This window comes from Patagioenas fasciata, chromosome 11 (assembly GCF_037038585.1).
Source record: "Patagioenas fasciata isolate bPatFas1 chromosome 11, bPatFas1.hap1, whole genome shotgun sequence".
Taxonomy (NCBI): Eukaryota; Metazoa; Chordata; class Aves; order Columbiformes; family Columbidae; genus Patagioenas; species Patagioenas fasciata.
The window spans coordinates 15,005,681-15,024,157 of record NC_092530.1 but is presented as its reverse complement, the minus strand read 5'-3'; the positions used below and the strand labels follow the sequence as shown (position 1 = coordinate 15,024,157).

Sequence of the window (18,477 nt, the reverse complement as noted above, 5' to 3'; positions counted from 1 at the left end):
TGTACACACAGCTGAAAACGAAAGGAAGCCGTGTGTCCTACTTGTTCTTCCAATAAAATGGTTCAAAGGCTAGAACTTCAATAACTTGGGGTTTAAGTTATTGAGACATATACAGGAAATAAAATATTCATAGCAAACTTGTCCCAAAGGCGTTTTATTATTAAAGCAAAAAAAATAGTATATTATAACTGCAGTTACTTAGGGTTTCTGTGTTCAAGCTTCTTCCTCCTGACCTTATTAAAGTAACCCAGTTTACACTAACAACTGCTTTCCCCTCCCTTTTTTATTGTTAATGTCATTTCTGTTCCCTTCACATAGTAGAGGCTGCTAAATGATGTTACCCAAGTGGCCACTTTTGGTCACCAGGGTAATTCTGGACTATAATTTCCCTATATTATGCTTGAATTCCTGCTTAGATTTAGTACCACATTTAGTAAATACACATGGGCAAAAAATGGGGGGGAAATGACCCATTCCTTAGGAGCTATTGGCTGGGATGAGTGGTAGTAGGTTGTCATCTTCATCACTCTGGTGGGTTCCTGCTGAGCAGAGAGCACTGAAAGTGCGACGGGAGCTGTTTAATATGAACTGCTCCAGTAAATGAGAGGCACTTCTGGATGCTGACAGAATAGCATTGGCACTGCAAGCCATGTATTCATATATGTGCTGTGTTGTGAAAATATGAAAAATAGCTCAGCAATGGCATAATTATGGGCAATTTGCTTAATTGCTTGCTAATTGTTGCTTGCTTTATTATGAAACAAGAGTGCTCTAAATGTAACACTGGATGGTTTGCATCCAAAATGTGTCAAATTCAATACTGGCTTTTCATTAAGACTTCAGCTACATGGCTTAAAATTCAAGCACTCTCTATTCTGGGTTTTAAGTTGTTTTCTTATTTTTTAACTGTTTTTGAAATTTTGTTTGCACAAATTATAAAATCCCTGAGCCTGCATCAATACAGTGCAGTCTGATAGGTTTTGAACTTTTAATGAATCTGAGTACTTTGCTGATCAATAAATTTAGAAATCTCTTTTGATCATTATTATACATGTGGATAAAGGTGGACATATATTAAGGCTTCTCCAGGAGCTCATGTTCTTGGTTGTCCAGCTCTTAGAAATGCACACCTCCTTTTTAATACATGCATTCCTTTTTATTTTTATTTTTTTTAAAGGGACATGTGCAATTCTGAAAGTTTAGCTTAAATTTTTGGAAAAACTATTCTCTTCTGTTTTGACCAAGCTATCATGCTTTGACCAGAATATTAGACCAGACATTTTCAAATGTTCCTAAATCTTTTTGTAATTCCATAATCCAAGTGGTGACTTTTATGGCAGATTGAGAAAGGAAGTAGCCCTCTTGATGTTGTCTCTGTCGTAGGTTTCCCTTTTGGGGTGGAGAGGAGGGCATGGGGGATGAAAAGAAAGTGTATTGTGTATACACCAAGTATATGCTTCAACAGTCTTAAAGGTCTTTTCCAACCTAAATGATTCTATGATTCTAACATTTCGAAATTCTGAGGCTGCTGATAACACAGTTGTACTAACAGCTTGTCTTTTGAGAATTCTCTTTGAGAAATATTCTTAAAACTGGAACATAATATTAAGCTGGAAATGCCAAAGTAGGGAGTGCTGTGCAACATACTTTGTAAACTGAGAGGGAGAGTAGCACTGCAGATTTCTTCAGCTTGCATCCCCCAAAACAAAGATAATAACCAACACTTTCATTTACCATCTATAAAACCCTACACAGACTTATAACCACAGAAGTCTCTAACCAAAACAAACAGGAAAAAAACATCAAATGGGGTTTTTTAATAATAGTTTTGACTGAAGGGTAGCTATCTGGCAAGGTTTGTATTCCACTTCTTCTTAAGTGAAAGCAAATATTCTTTCTGAAAACTGCTTTGACCTATAAATGATAGAGACTGTGGAACAATGAAGAAAGTCTTTCAACTATTGTTCTTTTGGTTGTATTTGACAGTTCTGATCTAAACATTTCATAAGCGCTGACAGACACATTCTTTAAAAATGTTCTTAGTTCTAAGGCAGACAGTTTTAAAAATAGTTTCATTCCTAAAACAATCTGGAGTTCAAATCAAAGTGGTAAACTCACACATGCATGAGTGTGATCTGTTCTATGAATTAAAAATTCTCTTTCGTATTACTTGTATGTCATTCTTGAAGAGTCTCCATGTAGTATGAAAGAAATATATATAAAATTAAAGGTTTATTACTGACTGAAGTAAGAAATGAGGTAGACTGGTAAGAGTCAGATAGAATGTATTGTTTATTCATAATACATGAAGGATATGTACACTTCTATTTCCATTTATAAACCTGTCAGATCTTATGTGAGATGTTACCAGACACTGAATTTCAGTAGCAAACCCATCTTTTCCTCTGAAAATATTCAGACAGCAGGAACCTTCTTTTACTTGATTGATAGAGGCAGATGTCACCGAATAATCGCCTACGTTACTACTTTTGAATGAGAGAAAATGTTATTTTCACCCACATTTAGCAATGACTTGCAAAGATGCAAAGTAGAAGGACGCTTAAAGAGTAGCAGCTAGAAAATGTTATGGTCCATTTACACGGCCTCTGAGAAACGGCCGCTTGAGCACTGAACTTCACGCTCACACAGCTGCGCGGCTTGAATTCCTGCTCACCCGGTCCTCTGGTATGCTGGGCTGAGCCGGGCAGAGAATCCTCTGGTTAAAGTGGGTGCCAAGTGGTGGAGGAACAGCCAGACAAGGTGCTGGGGCCAACATCGCAGTGCGAGTTACAGTGACCTCTTTGCATGTTCAGTCTGTAACAGAATATTCAGAAATCAGTTGCATTCTATTGTAAGTTGGTACCACTAGTATAATATATTGCTGACATAAAGCTCTATTCTCTGATAAAAATGGGAATTTTTAAAAATGTGTTTTAAAGTAAAGAATAGTTTAGATGACAGTGCAATGCCAAGTAGTTATTTAGAAGGATTTCAGGTGCTAAATAAGCAGGAGAATGATTATATATTAGGAAAATGAAGAATGAATTAGACTGACAGAAAGAAGCCACATTTCATGGCCTGGAAGAGCAGGAAAATAAAGATAATGCCTGGTGAATATTCATGCAGAAGATTTCATACATTTTGTTCTAGGTTCATTCAGAAACAGAAGAATTATGCTCCAACAGTCATTTTTACTACATTGTGCTAAAACCATAGTATTTCACACTGCTGGGTTTATTTATTTTTACTTCATACCAAACAAACTATTATGTATCCCAATTATCCTTGCTGGCATTATTTACCCTGGTAGCTGAGTTGATGATATTTTCTAAGTTTCCTTCCAGTGCAGATACTGGGGACCCTGTCCGCCTCACACTATAGTCATTGTAACACCTTTAGTTAATTTGGTTTCCTACAGCATGCCCAGTCTCCTAAAGATTCTCCCAGGGTTGCACAAATGCTATGGTCTATAGGCAGGTTTGGATTTAAAAAAAAACAACACAGAAAACTGTGTTAATTAAAAAAAAAAAAAAAAAACAAAACCACCAAAACAACCTCCTTTTAAAGTTGTCCAGAGGTTAAGGATACAATTGATTTTTAAAAATTATTTATTTTCATTTTTTTATTGAGTGCAGTCTATTATGAAACAAAACCTGACAGTTACTATTGGAAAAAAAAAATGAGCCAGACATCATACAGAAAAGTATTTGTATTTGCTAAATATTTTTTTAATTTGCTGTTCTGTAGCACTGCACAGGTGCTCAGTAGAAAAGGCTTTTAACTCTTTAAAGTTAATGAGAATTGTGTATTTTACATGTTATTAATCATAAGCAGTGATGAAACACATCCTCTGACAACAAGATGATATGTATCACATAGCAATGTTGAAAGAAAGATGATGACTGCTACAAAAGGTGTATCTTCTAAACCGTCCTGCATCGGCAGACTGTTGTGTAATGAAACCTCAACTACAGCCAAAATAATTTGAATGCATAACTTATGATTATGCCCAGGACTGCTCTAAAGTGGGGAGGGTTGTGGGGTTTTTTGTGCGTGTTTTTGTTTTTTGTTTTGTTGCTGGTTTTAATCTCTTTATTAACAGAATAAACAAGACTTGTCATTGTGACGTTCATAGCATGGTAAGGTGTTCCAAGTCCACAGGTAGTCTGGCAACACATGGCACAAAATTACCGTCCTACTTTATAAGTGACCCTTTATTTCTGTAGTTGCCTTATCTAAAGCTTAAATGTTAAGTTTTTATTGCCAAATGCTTCTTTTGATGGCTTAGCTTTCTTTACTCTCTTACTGAAGTTTGAGACAGATAGTACAATATAAGTATTGTAACCACTTGCTGTGAAGAGCTACAAATGCAGAAGTGTTATTTCCAAATATATAGTTGTGTGGTTTTCAGTTTAACTAAATTAATAGCATTTTAAAAGTGATTAAAAAGCCTTCAGATAAAAAGATATACTGAGGTACTGGGTATCAAAAAGGGTTTTTTTAAAATACATTAAAAAATATCAGTTTCTGTATAAAACAGGGATAACTCAACACTCTGTCAAGGTTCTACCTGATTTCAGTGAATTGCCTTGACCAGAAGAGAAGCAAACCTGAATAATTAAAGAGCTTAACAAGACAGAAAGATTAGACTAATCTACCAGTAGTAACTTTTTTTTTTTTCAGGAACTATTGCCTCTACTGAATTATTTCCATATTTGTCTCCTACTGCCCATCAAAACTGGATTAGTATTTCAACAGCAAGGTACCAGAGCTTTGTCAGGATTACATTGAAAAATACTGAGACAAAATGACTGAAGATATGTTGAAATGCCAGTAATAGGGCAAAATAGCATTTATAAACAATCATTTCTCTAACTAGCACATATTCATGCAACATACTTAAGGAGAAATCATTAAGAATATAGCATTCATGTTACAACAAGCAACCAGCTGTCTGCTTATATGTAGCAGATTTTTAAAAATATAACCTGTATTTTGGACAGCAGCATTATATATTTCAATGCCTGAAGGTAAAACTTAATTCATTTGTATTGAGATGTAACATGGAAATATGAATGTGTGCTTTGTAGCTTTACACAGATTTCAACATGCAAAGTATTTATTAAAACAGAAGTGTAGCATGTGTTTAACGTAAAGCTCAGGTAACGAGAGGCTTCTACTCAGAACTTAAATTGCTATAAGTAATTCCTAGTGGAATACCTTCTCCAGTGGTTTTTAGCCAGAAACCAATTTTAAATGTTATTTTCATGAAGACAGATATTAAAAATACATATGTATCTTTTATGGGAAGGTTCTGTGAAGACAACACAGCAAAATATCTAATCAGATGCTCTTCTTTGCTCTTGTTATATTCAAGCCATGCACACGGCAAGATAATATAAAATTAACACATATAATATGAAAACTATTTCAAAGAATGATTTGTAGAAGTTTCATTCTATTAGTTTGAATTTACACAACATGGTAAAGACACAGCTGAAATGAAACTGATCAAGATTGTTTATGTATTGTAAATTATGTCTATCAGATTTAGTGGTTTACTTTGCCTTCGAACAAATTATGATTTCTAGAATCCTTTTTCAAAGGCACAAACCTTGTGTCTACTAAAGAAATCTGGTTCAATTACTAGTAAACTACAGAGGTTACACCTTCTTTTACTATTATCCTTTGGTTTTTCAAGGTTTCCAGTATCAAATGCGTGAAGAAATCAATTCTCTTTAAAATAGGTGTTACACTGTCTTTTATTTTTGTATCTTTTGTGTGCATTTTTGAAGCCAATGTACTATCTTTGGCTGTGTATCCAAATTAATTTTGTTTTGCCTTAAGCAAAGCAAGAGAATCCAAAAATCCAGTTTTAAGAGAATACTAAATATATATATATATATATATATATATATATATATAAAAAACTCATAGTAATTATCTTTTTTTTTCACATAGTTGTATGCAAATATATAGAATCATGGTATTAGATTATTATAAGGCTTCTAGCTTTGTTACACAAATGACAATTTCAAAAAAATGAAAAGGTCCTTGTAGGTAGAATGTGTAAGGGCTTTAGTTAAAAGGCTGTAATGATGGTGTCATCTCTTCATTAATCATTACCTTTTTTTCAGATGATAACCAATGACAACACTGTGGGCCTTAAGTTGCCAATATCTAAACTTTCACTTAAGCAGTACACCTTGAGATATTTTCTTTCCAAGTTGTGGTCTACATTGTAGAACTGAGATTGCTTCGTTAACCTTGATTCTCTGTGCGCATCGGTCTTCAGACCTCTAATAACGTCTTGTCTTTTTCCACCCTCCCAGCTATTGAAATAAATCTCCAGAAAGCCCTGGCTGAAGCCTCTGAAACCTGCACACAGGAGTGTCTCATCCTGGGCCATTCCGACAACTGCTGGATGCCACCGTCTTTGACGCAGTACCAGCAGTCCAACACCCCTTTGCCATCATTTGGCTTCCAGCAAGGCTGGGGCCGAGGAGCCAGGCCTGAGGGTCGACACACTCTTGGGAGGCCCCTTCCAAAGGATGACACTGACAAAGGCCAGGGTGGGCCCAGGCCCCAGTTCTACAACACCTGCGAAAGACATTGCGCCAGCGAAGACCCTGTCAAAGTCATTCCTCTGGCAAACTTCGTCGCGGCCCACCAGGCACCGGTGTCTGGGAGCAGCGCTACGTTTGTACATGAGCACCAGCTATAAACACATATCTGACAAATCCACTATTTCAGGCTTTAAGTGTGACTGTATATAGTCACAGCCTAACACTGTTCCTAGTGCGTATACAAACCTGTTAGGCTTGTGAATATTTATGTATATAGAATCCTAAATTTGGAATTGAAAAGCTAAATCCTTAGGACTTACTTAAAAGAAATTTACCATAGTTCTTGGTAAAACCCACAAATGGGGAAGAAAATCCTGCAATCCAGAAACAATCAAAACCACAAAATCCTTTTGATTTTCTTATATGGGCCATATAGTGAAAATTTCTGTCAGCAGTTCTTCCTCCCTGTTGAAAGCAATTTCTTATTACAGTTTGGGGAATATTACGGTTTAAAGATACCTTATTCATTTTTTTCTTTGTTGTTATAATTTATAGCATATACATAGAATTCATCTTCCGTTTGCTTAGCAATAGAGATCAAGTGGGCAATTTCTCTTTTGATTACCTTACATATCTAATTCTTAAGAAGGATGGTATATCTTTCCTTGAAAATTCATCGTTCACATAATTAAGAAGGAAAATGTACTTAAAAACATGACAGTTTCTTATGATTTTAATTTTTATTGGCTCAATTTACAGGTATTTATTCTTTGAAAGGATGCAGTATATGAAAAAAAAAAGCTTTCATCTAGGCTTTTCTGTGTGAAATAACAGGATAGGATATGTGAGATCTAAATTGGAAAAAAAAAATTCTCAATAGCTTTTTTTAATGTCCAAGATTTTCCTTTCTACAATAGTGATACATATTATGCTTTTCAAGCAATAAGTCTATTTGTAATTTTTATTTTTATTTTTTCATCTTGCAGAGCTTGGTTTGGCTACTGTTCCTGTTAGACGAAAATTACGTGGGCAACACTGAAAACAGTAGGAAATTGGGGTAGTTTTTTTCACTGATGTGATGTTGTGGCTGCAAGCTACAGGTGTTTAAAATAATATTGTAGTGATGTATGTGGCTTTTTTTACAGCTATTGTTAAGTATTCAGTAAAAGGTTAGTTATTAGTTATTAATACTTCATCACAAATCTATTAGATGAAGGAGTACTCGTCATTGTGGCTTACTTTCTTACAGAATGACTGACAGTTCTCAGCAAAGAAGAATCTAGGTAATGAAAGCTGGATAAATGTAATTATAAATAAACCCTAATCATTTTTGATCCTTGTCCCTTCCAACCTGATATTCTATGACTCTATGATATTATTTGATAAGTTCTCAAGATGATTCTCTTTAAAGCTGAGGGAATTTTTTCAGTGTTCTGTGTACTGGAGGATATATTAATAGTGGCAGAAAAAAGCTGGTAAATTCTACAGTGCATGAAAAGGATATTCCTTTCTTAGATGGAAAAAAAAAAAACAAACCAAAACCCCACAACATTTTCCTTCTAGTCTTTTGTTACTGTTTAGTCATTTCATCATTTACAGAATGTACATACCAATATTTTTTTTTTCTTTAAAACACTGCATAACTTTGTTTAGTTTTATTGCTACATTGAGACAATCGAAGTTGTATGGAGGGGAAAAAACACAGTGTGTGAATATTTCCTATGGATAGAATTCTATGTAGGCTTCATATTATAACTTAAATCTGTAATTTATGAACTGTGTGTAAAAATGCTGTAATATTAGCTGCTTGTAAAATTTACAGAAGTTCCAAGTTGTTGAGGGTTTCCAATGAATGCTAAAAGAGCTTTTCTTATGTGCCCAGCAGGTTTAAGTAGCTTTATATATCGCTGTCCCCACTGTAAATCTATTCCAATGGCATTTAGATTTTATGTGCAAAATAAAAGAAACTTCACTTTTAACCTACTGATAGGGTTTAAATAACGATCATCAGATTATCTAATAATGTACTTCTTATTTTCTTTCTTTGTTTTTTAAATGTAGTTTTCAATAACATTTGAAAAGATGTGGCACACTGGCTTCCAGTTGCATGTAAATCCTGGAAAAATATAATAATCCTTTGGGTACTGACACACAATAGCTGACAAAACTCATTTCCAATTCCAGGACAATTAAAAAGTTGACAAATTAATTCATACCTAATATATACAAAGCACTTTGTTGTTTGCTTTGGAGACATCACGATGAGAAAATTCAGCAGTCCTTTTCAGGGATATGCAAAAAGAGCTTATCTGTAGTTTACACAGATTTACCAAACACATTAGTCGTGCAAATTTAGAATAATGCTGACAGCTAATGTTTCCTATTGTAAGCAGAGGACTTTAGTTGTTATTACAGAGGGCTGCCACACCAATGTTTACAGAATTGGCAGCTGTGTTGGAAGACTCTCATTGTTTTCTTTTTGCCTGCAACATTTCCTTTCTGCCTGAAAATTATAACTGAAATTTCCTGGCAAATAATTCATTTCTACAATTTTATGATTTTCATAGCATAAGGTGAAGGAATGAAAATTAGTGGTTTTTCACAGGTAGGGAAAAAAATCCAACAAAGTTCACGTTTGAATGTTGAGTTTTGTGGGGATTTTTTCCCCCTAAGGTATAGGAGCTTTTAACCACCCCCCCTTCTGTTGAAAAGAAGTAAGCAAATAATAACAGTAAGAAAAAAAAACAAACACCAAAACCAAACAACAATAAAAAATTGTTTAAACAAAAACCAGTGTAAAGATGAATTGAATTATAGGAAGTATTCAATGTGACATCCATGAAATTGTGTTGTGATATTCTAAAATTCTCTCAACAGGACACAAAACAATTAATTGTAAATACAGGTATCTGGAGTTAAATGGTTCCCTCATTTTTATATATTACATATCTAATATATAAAACTATGCATTTGAGGTAACATTTTTCTGAATTGCATGTCAGTATCCAGAGGAATAACCTTACTAGAGACGCTTTACACATCTTGCCATATATAAAAATAATTTATCTAGTACATAGACTGTATATTTTTGTGTACTTTTTTTTAGTCATTTAACTTATTTTATCTTGTGTGAATTTGTGGAGAAAACAATCCTATATACAATATACAGTAAAATGGTAGTTACATGATTAGATTTGTTTCATACAGTGTAACAATAAAGGAAAACCTTTGCCTTCAAAGTAATGTGTCACACAGTCTAGCCTAGATCATCCTGCCCACCCCAGGCTCAATCCATGCTCGTTGCATTTCTAAGTATTGCATCAAAGTCACGGCTGGTGGTGGCAGAAAGGAAGATATTTCTTGCCATATTGTAAAGCAGTCAATTGTTTTTTAAAAAAATATATATATTAAAAAAATCTGAAGTCAAGCTGTTTGAAGTAAAATATGCTGTCTCTTTGTTTTCCTAAACTGTGCTGTATTCTGAAGTGTAACTTAATTCCAAAGAAAGGCTAATTAGGCATGTCTGCTTGGCCAGACAGAGACGACTGAGCACCTGCTCTCTCTGGGCTGTGAGCTGGCTGGATGCAGGTCATTTAGCTAATTATCACGGCAATGAGCCCATGCTAATCGGACCTGAGGGCTTATGAATGTTAGCATGACAGCGAGCTTGACACAACATTAGTTACGTGGTTCTGAATCCAGCCAGGTCTTTTTCCTTGGTGTAGGGCTGGAGGCGAGCGGCCGCTTTGAGTCAGCCATCGAGGAGCCCAGTGAGTGCAAATCTGTCTGGGTGTTTTGTAAAAGAAGAGTTTGCTCTGCTGTGTTGTAAGCAAGCTGCAATCCAGCCTGGAACTCCATCAGCTCTGAGCTAGTGTTATTGCACTGCGTCCAGCATGGGCAAGCCAAAGACTGTAGACTTAGATAATTTCTAGTCATTAATGGTTGATTTAGCTCAAGTTTCTTTGATTCAAGCTTCCAAAGTTTGAGTTTTTAAAGTTTGAAAATTTACACTTGATTTGTTTGGTCAAGTTTTGCTTTTGCAGCTTTCATACCAATCCTTAATGAATGATTATCAATTAAACGATTGCACTGCAGTTTACTACCTTTATTTCACTGGATAAATAAAAAGGAAAGGATTGGTTTGTGTAGACACAAAGTAAAGTTGAAGGCAAAGATTTTATTTGGTATACGTAGGAAAATTGTGTATAACTTATGTTATCCCTAGTGAAGAAGGAGATTGACAATTTATTGTAAATATTTGAGTTTGTACTTTTGGGAAATCTCCCTGCTCTATGGCATACTACAGGATCTGGGAGTGAGCAGTGTATGTCTGTATATTGAAACAGCCCTAATCACACTTTACAAATAATGCAGTTGGACATCATATACTACAGTCCAGCAGCATTTAAAGTCCAGTAAATTTGCAGTAGTTCTATTTCAGGTTTCTGTACAGCATGTTGTCTTGTTAATTACAATGCTTATTAATAAACTAGATCCACAAAAGCAGTTTTCTCCTTTGTGCTGTTTTCTTCATGTTTCTGATATATAAGGGTTTTAAAAGTATTCCTCCAGCCACACTTTTCTCCCATTTCCAGCTTTCTGAAACTCATTTCTTCATGAAGCCCCAAACTGTCAGAAAGTCAAGAAAATTTAACTCCATTTGCAGTTGCTTCATGTAACTGAGTAGCAGGTTTTGGATAAACAGTAGAAATATTCACAGACAATGTGGACAGCAATCTAGCTTTATCTTATCAGAAATATCTTCCATTTCTTTGTCAATTCTTTTCATACTGAGCTCCCTCCTTCTACTATGCCTCTGATACACTGAGCTCGAGGCAGGAGTGTTTATGGGTTTTGTGTTGTTACAAAATAAGCTATTTCTAATTGGGAGAACATGGTTAATAAGTTGCTGTTGAGCTAAAGGGATTATCCTCTCACCATGATTGTGATATAATGAAATAACTGTGAAATGAGGAACTGATGAAACAACATTTTATGCTTTTTTTTTCTATATTATTTAAGTCCACATTTAAAGAGCAACTCTTTTGATAGTTGTCCTGATACTAAGGCAGTAATATATTATTCTTTGTCACAGTTATGGCTTTGCAACCATAGCTTTCTTGTCTGCAGGACCTTTTTGATTAGGAAAATAATATTTATTTGGGCATCAAAACTGTGCACAAGTATATTCCTTTACTGCCAACAACTGTCGAAACATTATTTGTTATTCCAAAGAATGTATTCGGCCTACAAATATTGAAAGTTCTTGAGGTGGAAGGTTTCCGTGGTTTGGATGGTAAATTCTCCAGCTGGGCTCAGTAATATTTTGAAGGGCAACCTCAGGAGGCAATGAAACACTGGAATTTCACAGAGATGTGATAAAGCAGAATAATAGAGCACAGAAGAAATATGCAGTATCTGAAGATGTGCGTCATTTTAGTATTGGTGTCACTGTGCAAAACTGCAGGGGGATGGCAGAAGTAGTGTTCCCTGGGACTCATCTTTTTGTTTTCCTCCCTGCGGTAATACGGAATACCTGGAGCGCTTCTCTGCCCGTGTTTGAAATACTTGAACCCCAGGTATTTGCTGTGTAGCTCTATAGAGTGTGGCATTTTCACCAAAGGGCTGCAGCACTGAGGGAGGGCTGGTCCAGTGTTCAAAAAACATCTCTTAACTGCAGGATGCACTCCAAGACCTCCTGCCAGGTAACTTGTGGGGAGGTGGTGGTTTGTTAGAGTGTACATGTGGATTTATTTGAAGAAGAACATTTGTGTATACCAATAGCAGGCAATTTTGGAGATATGCTGCCCATAAGATCATTTAGCATTCTTGCCTTTTCTTCAGGTTTCTTCCAGGTGTGGGCCTAGAACTGAGCTGTAGTTTGACTGAACAGCAGCTGGTCTGCTCCTCCTCAGAAGTGCAGTCTATCAAGCAGAAGAAGAAAATGAGCAAAAAGGTACTTTCTATTTTTTATTATTTTAGTGATTTAGAGATCTTTTGATGGTGCTAATTTTGTGCTTAAAACTAAAGCTAAATGCATTTATGATCTGAAAGCTATGTCTTCATATTTAATTCAAAGCCATTTAAATCAGGAGCTTAAATCTGTAGGTCCACGCTTTCCGGATAGCTTTGAACTATGGAATTGATGCTACCTCCTCTTACACTTTTTCTTCACTAGGATTAAGAAGTCTGTATTTATAAAAAAGAAAGTTAGTATGTACACTTATCGAAGAGACAGATAAATGAAGTGCCTGGAAGAACTGTACTAGACTTCAACCTATAGCTTTAAGCTACCAGCTGAGCTGTTATGGATGTAGTAAAAGAGTTGATTAACATAATGAGATTAAACTAAGAAAAATTGCTTTTAACCTGTGCTTAGCTTGAGTTGTTTAGTTCTCAGAGATGATAAAAGATTGTACCCAAAAGCTTGTCTGAACTTTCCAAATGTTAGCAATTCGAGAACAGATGTATTTTTGTTTCTCCGCTGTGTAGATCAAGCTTCAATTTAGAGATGTATGGAACTACAGTAAGTCAGTGTGTAGTTCTCTGGAGACTGAACAGAGGAAAGTTAAAATCACTCTGAAAAACGAAGTGATTATAAGTGAGGTGGGTGGGCAGGGGGAAAGGTGAATACTTCGAATGCTTTAGAAAAAATACTATAAAGACACAGACAAGTAGGTAAAATGAGCAACTTTTCCAGCTAACATATATGCTAAGATACACTGGGTTATCTGCAGACTTGCAGTGAAATGCTAATTTTACTAGTTAACATTTTGTAGAGAGGTAAAATTTTACTTTTGCATAAAAACATATGTTAAAACCTACATAATCAAAATCTGTAATGGTAAAGACGACATACCTGGAATATCTTTTGGCCTGTTTAAAAAGGTCCTTGTACCAGGTAAGCCTACAGGCTAAATTCTAAAAAATATAAAGAGACTCTTGCTGTTGCTTTGCAAGAACTAATGCTTTCAAGTGATTCTAACTAGAGAGAACAAAAAGGACCGTAATGGTTTAAAAACTCAAGTTCAATGAGATGTCTAATCAATCTACATATCAGCATACATAGTCTCCATTTCATTTTTTCTCAAAGTTCATTTATGTGCAAGAGACAAATGTCATCACTGAGCACCACACTACTTACTTACTATATATTATCTAAAAAGATTAATTACATTATGTAGGTGTGCACAAAGTCTAAATTACCTGTCTTGGCAGATAGAAGTTGCTGTTTGTTTTAATTGCAGTGGAGACATTTAGCATTGTGCCTGCCTGGTAACACAGGAAACGTCATACAAGAACTTGACATCTAAAAAGATTAGACTGACTGAGATTTAAGAGCTGACTGGCTTTTAAAAAAAAGATCCTGAGGAAATTGGCAAAGAAAACAACTCTGAAATTCTAAACAAATATTTTAAATGCAGAAAAATAAGTTAAAGAGTCACATTTGCAGTTTATGTGCTACAAATAATGTGCTGCACAGCTATATCCACATAAAAGTAAAATTTTCACAGTGAAACATGGTAGGAAGGCTCTTTGTTAGGTGAATTCACTCTCTTGTAATGATTACACACAATCAATCTACTTGGATTTTTAAATGCTTTTTATCAGATTGCAGCCTATTGAATCATAAATGTATTTTTGTCAGTGTGATACTACTGAACATAGAAGAAAAGATCAAATTTTCTGACCGAAAAACTGTCACTTCAGTCTACAAAAGGTAGTTATTGAAGCCTATTACTGTTTTGGAAATGCTTGTCTGAAATTCCCTCAAAATATGCTACTAAAATATGCAGAAAGGACCAAGAAAACACTAATATTGAAGATCTATGCTGTAAAATTTGAGTGGATTTGCATATAAATGTTTTGCGGGATAAAAGAAATGTAAAGAAAATTCATGAATGTTAGCACTATCACTACTCAGAACATCTGATGTTAAGTGAGCACCTGAATCTAATTACCATGAAAGTAAATCTATCCACTAAGCTGAATAGAAATAAACATGTACATATATATACACATTTATCTATTACATATTGGGAAAAAAAAATCTTTCTGCATAGTTTTAGTTAGACACAATAGCCAAGGACAGATACATCACTCTTAACTTTAGGGAGGTGTTTTGTCAAACTTAATTGTCTAAAGCTACTGTAGCAACTTCTGCATTTATACAGGCCTAAAATTACATTTGGCCTTTTGAAGGCAACTGCGAGGCTGATGTGGCCCACAGTGAAAATGAGTTTGACACCCTTGGTCTAAAGCATCTTTAAACTGGGTGTTGGGAATGAGGTACCTGCAGGGGGAATTGCTTCAGTTCTAAAATTCCAGAGTCTGCATATGCCAGCTGCTGATGCAGGAAAGCTAGAAAATTAAGATTACTTGTCTGCCTTTTAGATGGCTAAAATGAAACGAATCCGAATCCTAGTATTTACATAAAGGATTATATTTTATATTCCAAGTATGAAAATCAGTGTGATTGATGGATGTCAAATAAAACAAGCCCAACCCCTCTTCTCCCATGAAGCACGACTACCGACCTCTTCAGAATGGTGTGACTGCCAGGATGCACCTGGTTGTGTTTTGTCTTTCGTGCCAGGTTCCGGTCAGACGGGTGTAGAGAGGCTGACATTTGATGCATGCAAAAGAACAAAGAATAGGTTTTGCGTTAGAGCCAAATTGGCAATTTTTTTTGTTTCCTGTGACAAGTTTTGCTTAACTAGCACAAGAGCCAGCCGTGCAGAGAAGTTTGCTCCTGTAGTGTAAAAGAGAATCTATTAAAGAAGGTAAGTACAGTTGCTGGGTTTCCACTTCCCTTTCTTCACTCCCTTGCTAAATGCTGTGCTGGCACATCACTTTCTTTTCTGTAACAAGTCTTTTGGAAAGCTAACAGGGAGCCAACTGTGCTAGGCATGTGCACCTGTACCACAGAGGAACCAAATGAAAACATTAAATAAAGTTTCTCTTTGTGCAGGAGAAACATCAAGTGCAAAAAAAAAAAAAAAATCTGCAAGAAGTGTTGACATAATGCAGACAAATTGGTAAATAGTCTTGTCTTCATAAACAAAACAAACAAAAAAAGAAATTATTCTGAACTGGGAAGAAATGGCTCGTTTTTATGAGAGTACCTGTTTGCTAAGTGCTTACATCTGAACAAGCTGTGGTTGCAACGAACCAAGAAAACAATTATGTCAATGAAATTGCTTTCCCTCAGCTTCAGTTTAAAAGCTGATCACCTGAAGGAAGGTCACATGCAGGGAAATAACTCTCCAGTGGAGAAGGTCATATTGGACTGACCTGTGTGATATCTCCAGGTCTCCTTTACTCAGAAATCTCTAGGAATGCCATCACCCACATTGCACAGACACACAAACCTGACAGTGCCTAACAGGAAACAATTACCATCTATTTTTCCATTACATTGTTTCAATATTTAGCAGCTCCTTCTATGCACATTTCAAACTCCTTCTCACTTAAGTTTCCCAAGTTTACTACAGCCTGCACCATTAGTTTTGACAATTTATTACTGATTATTAGTTCATTACTTGCTGGGCTGTGTCAACACTACATGTTCTCCACATAGTAAAGAATGAGCTGTCAAAAGCCTATAACATAATAGCAGCTGCTTTACTCATCACATCTACCTCACACGTTAGAGCATGTGGCACTGCAATTAGGAGTTATTTGCCAGGTTTGGCAACTTTCTGCTTCCCAGAAAGGCCCTCAACTCGTGAGATTTCCAGAAACAACTATTATGTAAGGTCATAGTTGGCTGTAGTTGGAAACAAAGTAACACCAGCTGTAGTAACACAAGTGGTAGAAAGTTTGCTGCACATACAATGGTCATTTCAGTCTGATGGAAAAGCATCTTTAGTACTACTCTCCAAGTCTATTCTTAGATGATCAATGACCTCAGATATAAGTTTAGCATGAGAAATGTGCCCAGGCACTGAAAGTGTAGGTGTTGGTATGAAGAAAATAAGTAATAAAATGAAAGTTACATTTACCTCGTTCTCAGTTCAGCTGGGCATAAATATGCATGGTAATGTAAGTATGTACAGTGCATTTGTTAAATATTTTTAAATCATTTCCTTTACATCTTCCCCTCAACTTTAGTCTTTGTATCATAAACCTTTCTAACCATTAAAAATATTCCTCTTACTGTGAGTTATTCATCCTTTTCTCAAATTTTTCCCAGATCCTTACAAATTAGTTGCCTAGTCATAGTTACCTTCACAGACCAGATCTAACATAAAAATATAATAACAAGAATAAAATCAAAGAAGTTCTTCATGTAATTTCAGTGCAGAAAGTTCATATCCAGAGTAGGAAAATTATTATTTTATACAGCTACATTACAATTCCTAACTTGAAGTGCAGGCATATGATGAAGTTACACATTTATTTTGTATTTCATGCAGACTTCATAAACTCAATTTGCCATTTTCTTAAATAGAGTTTATAGAAGCTGTAGTGACTAAAGGGCTTGAAGATTCTTCCGCAGAGAAATGTGGCTATTTTTGTTCAGTTTATGAACACTAATTTAAAAAGCCAGAGTTTGTGATTATTGATTCTATAATTGATAGTTTGCACAAAGGTTTAAAATGTAGTGATCAACTGAGAGCTGACCCTCTGGAGAGGCTTTAGCTGTTCATTTTAAGTATAAGAAGTTTGACATAAGTAGATTGTAACTATATTGCTCGATGAAAAAAATGAATTAATTAAGGTTATTGTAACCTTGCTTATTAAAAAAAGATAAAGTTATGTATTTATTACAGTAGATGGTATACAGTAGATGGTGTAGTATAATTACTTCTTAGTCCTGAAAAATGTTACAGTAGTAATATTACTATAGAAAATTATATGTATTGAAGCAACTATGACAAAGGTGATTTCTACAAATCAGTGTTACATCACATACTTAAATCCTTATCACCACAGCCAAGAAAAGCTAGAGAATAAGAAAAGGTCTGGGTAGTATCTCTGGATATTACGGCAGCTTGATTCTTTCTGGTCTTTCCATACAACTACCCTCCGTTTTAGTTTAAGGAAGCCTGCATTCTAGAGTAATTTAGGTGTGATACTAGAAATGAAGCTAGCAAAAGTAACTGAGCCTTCCTGATTTAATGCAATTATCAATAAGTGAAATTAAAAGAAAACAATTATGCTGGGTATTCAAAGTAGGCAGTGAATATGGAAACTGTCAACAAAGGACATCCTGGTTTCCTAAAGCTATCATGAAGTTTGAGGATTTAAATTCCATAAGGGAATTAAATAAGCACTAAAATGTATATTAACATGGTAACTTTTGCATTCAATTTCTTACACTGCAAGCTGCTCCCCTTTGGGCTCTCTGTCTAAAAAAACTGTATTCTTAAAGGGATGTGAATATTATTCTACTATTACTAATTTTAAATTTGTCCTTGTAACATCTTCATATTTTAGGCTAGAATGGAAATCTTATTTTCAAAAAAAAATTGAGCACACACTCACAAGGGATAGCAACGTTTTAATTAGTTGCAATTAACTTACATACTTACCCACATATCTTTCTCAGGGGGGTGTGTACAGTGAGACAGCAACAGCACACTCAATAAGGGATAAGACAAAGTCATGGACAACAGATCAATAAGCAGATAATAAACGGGATGGACAGGAGTACAGCTTCTAACACAAATAGTGTGATGGCTGGAGGATTGTTTGGGGCCTGGACAGTGAAGACAGAGCAGGTTCACTTGCTCCTTCTGAGCAGCACGTCCAGCTGTTCCAGTCAGAGCCAGGACCCAGAGCTGGACACACTTCTGCTCTCACGGAGTGGGGCATTTCTCCTGTGCTCGTGCAGTCTGTCAGGGACATCTGGACAATTAACAATATTCACAGCTCACTGAGATTAATCACGTCTCCCAGGAGCCAC

The 18,477-nt window shown here is 35.6% G+C and overlaps 1 protein-coding gene across 3 annotated transcripts in view; it reads left to right on the top strand.

Moving 5' to 3' along the window:
- Nucleotides 1-11,069, top strand: part of PCDH11X (protocadherin 11 X-linked) — a 463,105-nt gene extending 452,036 nt beyond the window's left edge. For all 3 annotated transcript variants that reach the window (XM_065846264.2, XM_065846262.2, XM_071813476.1), the window contains one exon: nt 6,333-11,069. In XM_065846264.2, coding sequence (XP_065702336.1) covers nt 6,333-6,724 — 392 coding nt within the window. In that variant the 3' untranslated portion in view covers nt 6,725-11,069. The remainder of the gene's footprint in view (nt 1-6,332) is intronic.
- Nucleotides 11,070-18,477: the final 7,408 nt, after the last annotated feature.